This window comes from Xyrauchen texanus, chromosome 44 (genome assembly GCF_025860055.1).
Source record: "Xyrauchen texanus isolate HMW12.3.18 chromosome 44, RBS_HiC_50CHRs, whole genome shotgun sequence".
NCBI lineage: Eukaryota > Metazoa > Chordata > Actinopteri > Cypriniformes > Catostomidae > Xyrauchen > Xyrauchen texanus.
Window position 1 is genome coordinate 23044099 of NC_068319.1, and position 14877 is coordinate 23058975.

Genomic DNA, 14877 nt, shown 5'->3' on the forward strand with positions numbered 1-14877 from the left:
GATAATGCACATCTGTGCTAAAAAATATAAACATGACATTGTTGATTTAATGTACAGTATTAACTTTTTATTGCAATAGTAAACGTTACATATATTATTTTTTTTGGTGATATCATCATAAAAAAATAATCAACCTAAAAATTAGAATTTTAGGTTGATTATTTCTTTTATTTAAGCAACATCCTGTCAGTAACACTTCTGTTTTTGACATCAGTTTATAAAAAACCAACCATAAAACACATCACTCTATTATTTTATAACACTTTTAAGAACTGGTTGACATAAATAAAACAAACAAATGAAATCAGTGCATTCAACATCCAGAAAGTTAACATATAAAAAGAAAACATTGATCAGAAAGTCTAATTTGCATGAAATTAAGTGAAGAAACTTATATTGAGCTCATCCTCATGAGTCAATAGTTGGAATTATTGCAGTCTGTGAGTTGGTAGCACACAAGTCACTCACAAAACTCTAGCGCTCAGTCTATGATTTTTCTTACGCCAACAGCTCTGCTGTTACATTTTGGTCTCTGAAGCAAATATTACCAGGCTATTGGTAGACTTTAGCCTCAGTCACCATTTACTTTTATTGTATGGAGAAAAAAAAGCAATGAAAGTAAAATGTCAAATCCTGCCCAACTTCTCCTTTTGTTTGTTATAACATGTGGGTGAGAAAATTAGAAAGAATTGTCATGTTCCTGTGAACTACTGCTTTAAGTTTGGGATTTTCTTAAATGTCTGACTTTAAAGGGATAGTTCACCCAAAAATGAAAATTCTCATCTTTTACGCACTTTCATGCCATTGCAGATGTGTGACTTTCTTTTTTCTGCTAAACACAAATGAAGATTTTTAGAAGAATATTTCAGCTTTTTAGGACCTCTACAATGAATGGTGGCCAGAACTTTGAAGCTACAAAAATCACATAAATGCAGCATTAAAGTAATGCATACGACTCTAGTGATGTCTTCAGAAGAGATTCAGTCACGTTGGGTGAGAAACAGATCAATATTTCAAACCTTTTTTACTATCCCAGGAGATTAGTAGTTACAGAAATACTCAAACCAGCCCATCTGGCACCAACAATCATGCCACGCTCCAAATCACTGAGATCACATTTTGTCCCCATTCTGAAGGTTGATGTGAACTTTAACTGAAGTTCCTGACCTGTATCTGCATGACTTTAAGCACTGCTCCCACACGATTGGCTGATTAGATATTTGCATGGATGATTGTTAGTGTCAGATTGGCTGGTTTGAGTAGTTCTGTAACTGCTGATCTCCTGGGATTTTCACACACAACAGTCTCTAGAATTTACTCAGAATGGGGCAAAAAACATCCAGTGAGCGGCAGTTCAGTGGATGGAAAAGCCTTGTTGATGAGAGAGGTCGACTGGTGAAATGGACAGCTCTGCTCTGTTAAAGTTCACCTCGGAGTCTGGCGTGCAGGTCCTCTTGGTCAATTTCGGCCGTCTGCTCATACCAGCGATGGTGGGCGAGCAAGGCCAGATTACGGGCGGAGATGGCGCTCATCTCCATTGCACTGGCCGCCCACTCCACAGCGTTGAGGTAGTACAGGCGATCATGGAGGATGAATGGAGGTGTTTTACGGTGCATTTGGCTGTAGGAGGGGTACGCAAGCCAGCGCTTCTCTGACACGGAGTCCCAGGAAAGGAAAATCAGCTGCAGATGCTCCTGAGAAAGTGGCTGAGAGGAGAGGATCTTCCACACTTTGCTTTGGCTGGCTGGGGGCTGAGAGTAGCCCTTGGGAATGTGCACTGGGGCAAGAGAGCTCAGGCTGTGGATGACTGAGGCTTTGTTTTCCATTGTTAGGACATCAGAAACCAGAAAGTCTTCAGGTCTGTCTGTGGAGCCTAGATAGGACACATTGAGTAGACCGTGGACCAGGGTGGCCACCGTTTGGTGGTAGCGGCCAGGGAAGTGGGATGGGATAGAAGGGGAAAAGCCTGAGAAATGAATGTCAGATACACCCTGGTGGAGAGGTGTGGCAACTATAACAATGTCATATAGGGAATGGGAAGCGCCAGATTTGCCGACGTAATTCAGCTCGTAGAAAGTATCAACTGAACCTGAAAGAGGATAAAAGATTCATTTTATCAGGTTGTGGAGACGCATTAATTACAAAAGCAATAGAATGGCTTGAAAATGTAGAAAACACATGAATGCATAGTCAAAGTTGATGCTTGCTATATTTGGGCTAGCTCGTCCCGCACAGTTGTGCTTCAGACAAGAATGATACCTCAATTTTAACCGATCTTTTGATCAAGGATATTTCTGAAAATTTGCAACACTATTTGCTATGCTCTAATTATCCAGTTCAATAACTGAACATTTTTACGGAGAGCAAGAGTAATCTTGGTTGTTAGCACAATTAGAGGTGGGCAATATAAGCAAAAATTCAAATGGTAAAATTCTTGAATTTTGATATGATATATATCACGACTTCCTTTTTGTTTTAAAACTATGCAATGGTAGAGCTGGCATGTCCGTTGAAATGAAAAATGTTATCAATAAATAAAATACTTTCTTTAATGGTCCCACTTTATTTAAGGTGTTTTTAACTCCCATGTACAAACATTAAAATACATACATTACAAATGTATTTATAGTGTAACTACATGTTGTTCTGCAAAATTCTCACAAAATTCACATTTTCTGCAACTGAGGTTGAGGTACGGGTAGGTTTAGGTGTTCAAGTTTAGTTTATGGGTCGGGGTTGGGGTAAAGCTAACAGTGTAAATACAGATGTAATTAAACGCATACTTTAAATATAAGTACAAAGCAACAAGATGCATGTACATAATAAGTACATTGTATCGAATGCTTAAGTAAATAGTAGTCAAAGAAACCTACTGTAGTATGAAGTGGGTCCTTTTTAATAAATAGTTATCCATTATATTTAAACTCCATCGTTTTTCATATGCTTAAAGTGGAAAAGTCAAACCACCACAACATGTAGGACGTAACTTATTATTACAAAGATCTTCACATTTTTTTCTCTCAGAATGTTGAGTGATCGGAACCAGATTGTTTATTCGTTATTTACAGAATTTATTAATACATTGATGAATAACTCCAAAACAAACAACTTCGTAATTTTGATAGATTGAAAAAACAAAACAAAGAGCATTTTGCATAACTGTAATAGAAACTATACTCAAAATGTTGTACTAGTTGACATTTCTACTAGCATATTGATATAAATGGTATATCGCCAACCCATCTGCAGCATTTCAATAGCCTAATCACGGTTGGGCTCTAGACTAATTAGCTAGTTAATGATTACTCTATGTTTTTTTTTTCTGTTTATGTGTAAGCATACAGTATGTATTTTGGTGTGCAGTGTGTTTGTCTGGCCAACATCAATTATCTTACACTGAATAAGTTGCTCTGTATGATTTTGTTCCGCTGAAAACAAACAGAAATTTTAAAAGAATATCTCAGCTCTGTAGGTCCATACAATGCAAGTGAATGGTGACCAGAAATCTGAAGGTCCAAAAAGCACATAAAGGCAGTGTAAAAGTTGTCCATAAGACTCCAGTGGATTAATCCATGTCTATTGAAGTGATATGACAGGTGTGGTTGAGAAACAAATAAATATTTAAGTCCTTTTTTACTATAAATTCTCTTCCCTGCCCAGTAGGTGGCGATATGCATGAAGAAAGTGAAAACTAAAGAAAAATGTGAAAGTAAAAGTGGAGATTTATAGTAAAAAATAACTTAAATATTGATCTGTTTCTCATCCACACCAATCATATCACTCCTGAAAATATTGATTTAACCACTAAAGTTGTATGGATTACGGTTTTTGCTGACTATGTGATTTTTGGAGCTTCAAAGTTTTGGCCACCATTTACTTGCATTGTATGGACCAACAGAGCTGAGAAATTCTTCTAAAATCTTTTTTTTCAGCAGAAGAAAAAATATCATACAACTGGGATGCAAGAGGGTGAGTAAATAATGAGATTGAATAAATTATTTAATTTTTGGGTGAACTATCCCTTTAAGTCTACCTGGACAGACTGACAAACTTCTAAATTAATTGCTATGATAGGCTTATGTTCAATGATATGGTAATAAACTTAACAATATACTGACTTCCTAAAGCAGCTTTTTGTATTGTCTAATCAATGCTTTACTTGACTGACATAATAACGCAATGTCTTTGAATTGTCTGAATTGTTATATTTATTATGTACATTATTTTGAGTATTATATATTAAATCATCTTTATTTGGGGGCCTTTTTCAGCAAATAATAATATATGTGATTAATTGTCATTAATTTGTTTAATCAGCATATCATGTAATTATTTTGATTCAAAATTGCAATCAATTGACAGCTATAAAAAAATTAAACTTATATTCAGAAAAATACAGTAATAAAATAAACACTGAATGACTTTACCAATTTTAGATGGTCTCATCTTCACAGAGATGGTAGTGACACGAGCCGGGACAAGTTCAGCTGTGCTATGGTACAGAAGCCCGGAGCAAACCCTCTTATTTCCTCCATCCACTGCCCACAAACCTGCGTCAGCTCCTGCTAGAGCCACAGCACCTACAAGAGGAATACACCATATTCACAAAATGCATGACAATATGTGGTATTAATCTGTGTTATGTGCTCTAAAATAAAGCACCTGTTTCCTATGGCAATCACTGTTAAAGCTATAAGACTGCAACACAAACATCCTATGTAGTACAAGCATACCCACAAATCCATTGACTCTGACACTCTGGCCATAGTTGACACGTGTGACAGGCGCTACAATGTCATTAAGAAAAACCTGTGTGAAGCCCTCAGCCAGCATGGCCTCCTCCAGCGTCTGATTGACCAGAGTGAGGAAACCATCTCCACCCATAGCATGCAGCAGGCTCTCTACACTAGAGAATGAGTAGCCAAACTGCTGGTACTGATATATCCTATAGAGAGGAGCCAAATGGGTTAATATGAGTTTCAGTTTCAATACATACACGTTTCAATACAAGTTATATCAACATTATTGGTGCCATGATGTTGATTAATAACACAAAAAATATTTTGACTTGTCCCTTAGCATATTTTAAAAATAGCAAAAACTGTGGATACAGTAAAAAAACTTACAATTAAAATAATTGAGGCCAAATCACTTTCATAAATTCTTAAAATTTGCATTACAGTGGCAAGGAATAATGTAAAGACTTTAGAAATAGCTGGTTTGCTGCATTAGTTGTTCATAAAATGCAATCTCATCTTCATGTCACAAGTACACTCACCTAAAGGATTATTAGGAACACCTGTTCAATTTCTCATTAATGCAATTATCTAATCAACCAATCACATGGCAGTTGCTTCAATGCATTTAGGGGTGTGGTCCTGGTCAAGACAATCTCCTGAACTCCAAACTGAATGTCAGAATGGGAAAGAAAGGTGATTTAAGCAATTTTGAGCGTGGCATGGTTGTTGGTGCCAGACGGGCCGGTCTGAGTATTTCACAATCTGCTCAGTTACTGGGATTTTCACGCACAACCATTTCTAGGGTTTACAAAGAATGGTGTGAAAAGGGAAAAACATCCAGTATGCAGCAGTCCTGTGGGTGAAAATGCCTTGTTGATGCTAGAGGTCAGAGGAGAATGGGCCGACTGATTCAAGCTGATAGAAGAGCAACTTTGCCTGAAATAACCACTTGTTACAACCGAGGTATGCAGCAAAGCATTTGTGAAGCCACAACACGCACAACCTTGAGGCGGATGGGCTACAACAGCAGAAGACCCCACCGGCTACCACTCATCTCCACTACAAATAGGAAAAAGAGGCTACAATTTGCAAGAGCTCACCAAAATTGGACAGTTGAAGACTGGAAAAATGTTGCCTGGTCTGATGAGTCTCGATTTCTGTTGAGACATTCAGATGGTAGAGTCAGAATTTGGCGTAAACAGAATGAGAACATGGATCCATCATGCCTTGTTACCACTGTGCAGGCTGGTGGTGGTGGTGTAATGGTGTGGGGGATGTTTTCTTGGCACACTTTAGGCCCCTTAGTGCCAATTGGGCATCGTTTAAATGCCACGGCCTACCGGAGCATTGTTTCTGACCATGTCCATCCCTTTATGGCCACCATGTACCCATCCTCTGATGGCTACTTCCAGCAGGATAATGCACCATGTCACAAAGCTCGAATCATTTCAAATTGGTTTCTTGAACATGACAATGAGTTCACTGTACTAAAATGGCCCCCACAGTCACCAGATCTCAACCCAATAGAGCATTTTTGGGATGTGGTGGAACGGGAGCTTCGTGCCCTGGATGTGCATCCCACAAATCTCCATCAACTGCAAGATGCTATCCTATCAATATGGGCCAACATTTCTAAAGAATGCTTTCAGCACCTTGTTGAATCAATGCCACGTAGAATTAAGGCAGTTCTGAAGGCGAAAGGGGGTCAAACACAGTATTAGTATGGTGTTCCTAATAATCCTTTAGGTGAGTGTATATACAAAGCACAATGTGCTTAAACCAACAACATACAAACAATTATAAACTTTCATGTCTTTATTGAACACATCCCATTAAATTTACTTCGTTGTTTATGTTCATTGTCCTGCTTCATCACCCTACTTCTACTGAGCTTCAGTTGTCGCACAGCCACCCTGATATTATCCTGTAGGAGAACTTGATAAACTTGGGAATTCAAGCCATATTATGATGCTCCCTCCACCATACTTCACAGTTGGGATGATGTTTTCATGTTGGTATGCAGTGCCCATTTTGCACCAAACGTAGTGCTGCTTGTTCTTGCCAAACAATTCAACCTAAGTTTCATCAGTCCACAAAACATTTTCCCAGTAGCGTTGTGGAGTGTCAAGGTGGTCTTTGGCAAACTTCGGCCATGCAGCAATATTTTTGTTGGAAAGCAGCAGCTTCCTTCGTAGTGTCCTGCTATGGACACCATGCCTGTTCAATGTTTTCCGTATAGTAAACTCATGAACAGAGATGTTAAACAGTTGCAATGATTCTTTCAAGTCTTTAGCGGTCACTTCTTGGGAGAGTAACCACAGTACTAAATCATCTCCATTTAAAGAAAATGTGTCTAACTGTGGACAGATGAATATCTAAGCTATTCGAGTTAACTTTGTAACCCTTTCCAGTTTTATGCAAAGCAACAATTATTGATCGTAGGTCTTCAGATATCTCTTTTTTGTGAGGCATGGTCCACGTCAGCAGATGCTTCTTGTGAATAGCAAACTCAAAATGTTTGAGTGCTTTTTATTAGTCAAAGTAGCTCTAACCCACATCTCCAATCTTGTTTCATTAATTGGATGCCAGGTTTGCCAACTCCTGACTATAATTAGCTTTTGTTGATGTCGTTAGACTATGGGTTCACTTACTTTTTCCTTGGCATTGAATGTTAAATGGCATGTCTTCAATAAAGACATGAAAGATTATAATTGTTTGTGGGTTGTTAGCTTAAGCACATTGTGCTTCGTCTATACTTGTAAATTTAATGAAGATGAGGTCACACTTCATGACCAATTAATGCAGAAAACTGCTAATTCCAAAGGGTTCACAAACATTATCTTGCCACTGTATTTGCGCATTGAAGTTGTTCAAATGGTCATAATTTCAGTGGCATAGCATTTCTAGATGGATAAGTTTCTAGCTTTTTATCATCAAAGTCTTGATGTACAGTATTTGGATTTCTATTTTAAACATTCTTGTCTTATATCCTAACATGCATCATGTGGAAATTAGAGTGTAGTGGCTTGACAAGACTTGTGATATTTAATATAACTATACACATTTAGATTTTACAAGTTCCTTAGCAATAACTGATAAAGGATATTGGTTAAATACATCCCATCATACACCATAATACTCAAAAACAAAGCAACATCACAAACAAACCTCATAAACTTGTCCAGAATGCCCTCCACCCACATATGCATCCGAATTAAGTTGAATCCATATCTCCACAGCATGCGTATAAAATTCACTATGAACTAGTCACTCTCTTCAAAAGTCAACTCCTTTCCGTCAAATATGGCCACTTTAGAAGCTAAATCAGCTCGTGGAGACAAACCTGATGAAAGGATAAGGCTTATTAATTTCATCTAATGATATAGTTATTTCATTATGTTGGTTACAGTGTGGGTTTGGGTTATTCTAGAGTACTTAAAATTAGCTTTATATAAAAAAAGTCTATGGTATGTCCCCAATAAAACATGTTCCAAATCAGTTACAGTTCCAATCAAATTAGTTGTCTACAATGCAGTTGTTGGTTTTTCAACAACTGGATGTTTATTTTGCCAAAATAAGACACAAAGTTTGGCTCAGCAAGACTAAAGTGAAAGAATCCAGTTGTGTGTTTTGAAGTACACCATGAGCTTTTAAACAGCAGCAGCTTGAGAGGAAGTGAATACTAACCAAGTTTGTCCAGAAATTGCTTCATGTGCAGGTTGAGGGGATGAATAATGGATCCTCCCGTCTCATACTCATACCCTCCAATGTTCTCTGTAGCCAGACGCCCCCCAACATGCGCCGCCTCAAACACGTCAATCTTCACTCCTGGCCCAAACTCCTGCCGCAAGAAATATGCTGCAGCCGTGCCTCCTATACCTCCTCCAATTATTGCTGAGAAAGAAACAGACATTTAGTCCCTCAATTTAGGCAGATCCCAACAACGTGCACATGGTAAGCCTTTTATCTGCAATTAGTTATTTCGCAATACATGCATCATATGAACGTGGCCATACCAATTTTCTTTGGTGACTCTTTAACTTCCGGAGCTGAAGCCAAACCCCTGCGTCCGACTTGACAAAGCCCAAGGAAGAGAAGAGTCTTCAATGACAGGTTTCTCGAAGCCATTCCGGGGATTTAGTGATGGACAAATATTGACATCTGTAAAAATGTATAGGGTTAGTTCACCCAAAAATGTAAATTCTCTCATAATTGACTCACCCTCATGCCATTCCAGATGTGTATGACTTTCATTCTTTAGCAGAACACAAACAAAGATTTTTTTAAATAATATTTCAGCTCTGCAGGTCCATACAATGTGAATGGTTGACCAGAACTTTGAAGCTCCAAAAAGCACATAAAGGCAGCATAAAAGTAATCATAAGACTCCAGTGGTTTAATCCATGTCTTCTGAAGCAATCCAATTAGTTTTAGGTGAGAACAAACCAAAATGCAAATCCTTTTTAATAATATATCTTGACATCAGATCATTGGCGATCATGATTTCACGCTCGATTACTCTTCCTAGTGCTTGAAGCACGTGCATAGCACAAGATGGTGCTAGAAACGGCTTAAAATCACGATTGCCAAGGGGGCTGCTGATGTCAAGATTTGGTGTGAAAAAGGAGTTGCATTTTGGTCTGTTCTCACCTAAAACTGATTGATTTCTTCAGAAGACATAGATTAAACCACTGGAGTCTTATGGGTTACTTTTATGCTGCCTTTATGTGCTTTTTGGAGCTTCAAAGTTCTGGTCACCATTCACTTGCATTGTATGGACCTACCTATGCTGAAATATTATTCAAAAAATCTTCGTTTGTGTTGAGCAGAAGAAAGAAAGTCATACATATCTGGAATGGCATGAGGGTGAGTAAATGAGGAGAAAATGTAAAAATAATTTGGTTACTGTCAACCTTACAGTTTTTGGACGCAAATATGAAAGCATAAATACAGTTCACAATTTCAACATTCTGCTCAAGTGCAGCTATAATAAAATAGAATATATATAATTCCCTAATCACTTATTTAAAGGACGAAGAACAGCAGAAGTCACATCGATGCAACACGTAAGAGTTAAATAAGTTTACTCCCAGACAACTCTTAATAAAATATCATGCCGACTTTGTCAAATACGGTGTGTTTAAGTTTTGGCAGCTGTCAAAATGCTCTGTATCTTACCTCTTTAAGGGTCCAAATGAATAGTTTTACGACATAAAAATATTAAAGTGCATTAAGACAGGTGCATGAAATCCAGCGGCAGCAGATTCGTCATTTAGATGAAATACGGAACCGGAAATGAGACACACATGGTGGCGGAAGTGGTGTGATCCACTTGGTAGTGTGCTCTAGGGATAGTAGGAGGTGACCTTACTGAAGTATTGTTGAAGTCCTGCATTTATATTTCCATTAATGTGAAATTAAATTCAGTTGCAATTTATTTTAGTCCAATGATTTTTCAGCCCTTTGTTAGCAACAGATGTCAGATTCGATTTATAGCTTTGTAGCGTTGCTAGTTAAAGTAAAAGCTTTATTAGTGAAATAAAAGCAGATTTTCTACAATAGCTCATCTGAGATCACGAATGGCAGAAGCACAACAGGCTCGAATGCAGAAGTCAGTGGAAGATATGGTTCAGAGTCTGGAGAGAGATCACATCCGTAAAATGCAGGTAACCTTTATTCTGGAGTTACTCTTTATAGATTATAGAAGAAACTAAGAACATGTTTGAAGTTACTTATGGATGTACATTAATCTAAGGTAAATTGCATGCCTTTATTATGAACGGTATGGGAATAAAATGAAAGAAAGGTTAACCCTTTTTTTCTGAAGTATGTTAAAGAAATAAATATCATCACTTCCAAGTTCAACATAGAAGTGTGTCGATTAAATCACGTTTTAACGTTGTTGACAAATAACATGGACATAAATGTATTAATTTTGTTTAATGTCAAAGTTTTATGTTAAATTGTATACATGCATTGGGGAAAGTGTATGCTTTAGATCATAATTTATTTCTACCTTGTCAATCCCTTAAATAGTCCTGTGGTGAGACAAATGCATATTCCACATAGTCTCTCAAATTGGGTAATAAAAACTGTATTTATAATAATTATATAAGAATTGGACTTAAATGCATAGGGTCTTTAGTGACCTGGGACCTCCACATTATGCCCCCACTTCTTTAGTATTCCTCCATCTTTCTCTAACACATCTAACAATTAATAAACAAAGAGCCAAAATTTATTATGGCAGACAAAGCCAAAGAGTCAAAAATTTATAAAATCCCAGATGCAGTTTTTTGTTGAACCAAAATCCCAATAAAAACAGAAAATTCATTTGACACGTCACCTACTCCCGAATAGTTTATTATTATTATTATTATTATTATTATTATTATTATTATTTAGTGTTCTTTCATTTTATTTATTTAATGTACTGGGAAAATTCCGTTTAAGCTGAGTAAAATGTGGTTTAATTTTTGATCAATGGTTCATTCAGTAAACAGCTCATAACACTAACATTCCTCCATCTGTTTTCAGGCACGGATGTTCCACTGCAGTGCAGAATGCTGTGAGCATCCCGGCGACTCCATGAACCAGGTGCATCAGTGTATAGAGCGCTGCCATACACCACTGGCCAAAGCTCAAGGACTGGTCACTAGTGAGCTTGAAAAATTTCAGGTATGTTGACTTTGGTAAGATCATGTTTCATGTGGCCTGTCTGCTGCCAGAAATCTTCTGTCTGAAATAATATTGATAAAAGCTACTTATCCACCCACAGGACCGTCTCTCAAGATGTACAATGCACTGTAACGACAAGGCCAAGGACCTGTTCGACTCCGGAGCGAAGGAGCCTGCTGTGCGGGCGCTGATAGACCGCTGTGTGTGCAGCTGTGTGGACGAGCACCTCAACATGCTGCCCAGTATGACCCGCAGACTGAAAGACAGCTTGAACTCAATACCTCAGTGAAGAAATAATTGACACAGAGGCTAAACAAAATGATTGTTAGGGACTCGTGTCTTTACTAGATGGAAGAACTTGCTCTTCTTTGCTATCACCACATTGTGATGATTTTTTATTTTATTTTAAAGTGCAATTGTTTTATACATCATAGTATTTGCTGTTTTGTTCATTTAAAAAAAAGTGTCGGGACAGGATCATTTTAATTACTATACTAATTACAATAATGAGAATTTTTACATTATGGTACCGGTAATTCAAATTTGGGTATATGTACCAAAATCTCACAATGCAACATAAAATACAAAAGAATTGATATTTTTCTTTTGATCTTGGTCTGAAATATGACCTAGACATTTCCAAATAATTAAATGATGATAAATAGTGAACGTGTAATTTGTGTTGTCAATGTGGGGTTTTTTCTGTCTTCTTGTTAGGATTTCTATACTTTGATACAAAAATAATTACATTTAGCCAAAAACACATAATTGTGGGAATCAGCAGGAAACCGATGGAGTGCGTACTCCAGGTAGGGAATGAGGTTTTGCCCCAAGTGAAGGAGTTCAAGTACCTCGGGGTCTTGTTCACGAGTGAGGGGACAATGGAGCGGGAGGTTGGCCGGAGAATCGGGGCAGCGGGGGCGGTATTGCACTCGCTCTATCGCACCGTTGTCACGAAAAGAGAGCTGAGCCGAAAGGCAAAGCTCTCGATCTATCGGTCAATTTTTGTTCCTACCCTCACCTATGGTCATGAAGGTTGGGTCATGACCGAAAGAACTAGGTCGCGAGTACAAGCGGCCGAAATGGGCTTTCACAGAAGGGTGGCGGGCTTCTCCCTTAGAGATAGGGTTAGGAGCTCAGTCATCCGTGAGGAGCGCGGAGTAGAGCCGCTGCTCCTTTGCGTTGAAAGGAGTCAGTTGAGGTGGTTTGGGCATCTGGTAAGGATGCCCCCTGGCCGCCTCCCTAGGGAGGTGTTTCAGGCACGTCCAGCTGGGAGGAGGCCTCGGGGAAGACCCAGGACTAGGTGGAGAGATTACATCTCCACACTGGCCTGGGAACGCCTCGGGGTCCCCCAGTCAGAGTTGGTTAATGTGGCTCGGGATAGGGAAGTTTGGGGCCCCCTGCTGGAGCAGCTGCCCCCGCGACCCGACTTCGGATAAGCGGTTGAAGATGGATGGATGGATGGATGGACATAATTGTGTATGTAACAAAAGTGTACTGCTTCTTTGGACACCTATGGAAGCATATTAAATGCCCTATGGTAAAAAACCAACACAACTATTTTTAAAAGTCAAAATTGATAATACATGGTATTCAGTATTTTTTTTCTCTCTTTAAAAATATGGGCATGCCTGATTACAAAACAACCAGCCTAACAAGAAAAATTACATGGTACATGTAAGACAACCTCCAAACAAATACAAGCAGAATCACATAATCAAGTTAACAACAAAGATCAATTATCTTTTGACTTTTTCATATTTGGCTCTTTGATATTTAAATATAGCAGTTTTTTTAAAAGGCACCTGACTATTTACAAATGAAGGATATCCAAAAAAAAAATATTATTAATAATAATAATATACATAAGGGACTGACAAATTCAGGCTCTGTTAAATGCTGGAATGGTTATGGTCATTTGTGTTGGGTTGATGGAGATTGGTGCTGGATCATGACATGCTGCGTGCACTGCTCACTGGTTTTGGTGCATCACTCTTCATATATATATTATATCATAGCAGTTGAAGTCTGAAGTTTACATACACCTTAGCCAAATACATTTAAACTCAGTTTTTCACAATTCCTGACATTTAATCATAGAAAACCTTCCCTGTCTAAGGTCAGTTAGGATCACTACTTTATTTTAAGGATGTGAAATGTCAGAATAATGGTGGAGAGAAATATTTATTTCATCACATTCCCAGTGGGTCAGACGTTTTGTTAGTATTTGGTAGGATTGCCTTTAAATTGATTAACTTGGGTCAAATATTTTTGGTAGCCTTCCACAAGCTTCTCACAATAAGTTGCTGGAATTGTGACCTGTTCCTCCAGACAGAACTGCTGTAACTGAGTCAGGTTTGTATAGGCCTCCTTGCTCACACATGCTTTTTTAGTTCTTCTTTTAATTTGTTAATTTTAAATACAAATTTTAACCATTCAGTTAATTAATTTTTATAAAACACCACTTAATACAAGTACAATAATGAGCATCTTTAACTATATATTCTCACAGTAACAATTCTTGTTTCATTCAGGACGAAATTGTAGTGTGCTCCCTTAAAACACACTTCACTTTCCAACAAAAGTGAATAAGTGGGTCTGTAAACAGTAGTCCATATGACTCATGCTGTGTTCCATGTTTTCTAAAGTCACACACAGATTTATGCGAGGAACTGACCCAAATTGCAAATGGGTCATTCTCAAGTAATTTTGACTTTCCAACTTACAAAATATGTACATTTTATATTTAGTTCAGTTTTTGCCTATAAATGCTGAGGGTAAACATTTTGTAACATGTTGACCTTAATTGTTATTCATAAGGACAACTTGGCTGTTGTTCTTTCTTTTATTATTTAATTTAGTTTCATGAACAAAGCTACGTTAACACTAACAAGGGTTAAATGGGTTACGCCACCACATTTTAAGGGTTCAATGGGGTACAACATCAAATATTTTTGTGTGAAAATATTAATTAAAATGTGAATAACTGTTTAACATGCTTGGGAAAAATCACTATATGCCTCTGAACTTAAACCTTAAAAATTATTATTCTACAACTTTTTGTATAAAATGTTTAAAACATTGAAAAAAACTGTTTTTAACATTGATAAAACTAATAACATGAAATCAAGGGACAAACATTCTTCTTAAATTATTAAAATTATTAATAATAATTTATTTTTGCTTTTTTTTTTTTTTTTTTTTTTTAAATAAGCAAAAAATAAATACACAAATACTGTCCTATGGTGTTTATAGGTGTGTACTATTTTTTTTAATTTCTTTTTATTTTCCCATGATTTCATGCAAAGAGGCACTGAGTTTGAAGGTAGGCCTTAAAATACATCCACAGGTACACCAGTTCAGTACACCTCCTATCAGAAGCTAATTGTCTAATGGCTTGAAATTATTTTCTGGAATTTTCCAAGCTGCTTAAAGGCACAGTTAACTTAGTGTATGTAAA

The 14877-nt window shown here is 37.5% G+C and overlaps 1 protein-coding gene and 1 pseudogene across 1 annotated transcript; one reads left to right on the forward strand and one right to left on the reverse strand.

The window, feature by feature from the left end:
- Nucleotides 1-116: 116 nt before the first annotated feature.
- On the reverse strand, nucleotides 117-10022 carry LOC127636304 (prenylcysteine oxidase 1-like; annotated as a pseudogene).
- A 51-nt stretch (nucleotides 10023-10073) lies between these two features.
- LOC127636309 (protein FAM136A) lies at nucleotides 10074-12079 on the forward strand. The gene is made up of 3 exons (XM_052116769.1): nucleotides 10074-10405; nucleotides 11277-11417; nucleotides 11518-12079. The coding sequence occupies exons 1-3, from the start codon at nucleotides 10319-10321 to the stop codon at nucleotides 11704-11706; spliced, it is 417 nt and encodes a 138-aa protein (XP_051972729.1). The 5' UTR covers nucleotides 10074-10318; the 3' UTR covers nucleotides 11707-12079.
- Nucleotides 12080-14877: the final 2798 nt, after the last annotated feature.

Coding starts and splice junctions, on each gene's coding strand:
- LOC127636309 (XM_052116769.1), top strand. CDS start 10,319: ATGGCAGAAGCACAACAGGCTCGAATGCAGAAGTCAGTGGAAGATATG. Junction 10,406..11,276: donor ATCACATCCGTAAAATGCAG/GTAACCTTTATT, acceptor ATCTGTTTTCAG/GCACGGATGTTCCACTGCAG. Junction 11,418..11,517: donor GTGAGCTTGAAAAATTTCAG/GTATGTTGACTT, acceptor ATCCACCCACAG/GACCGTCTCTCAAGATGTAC.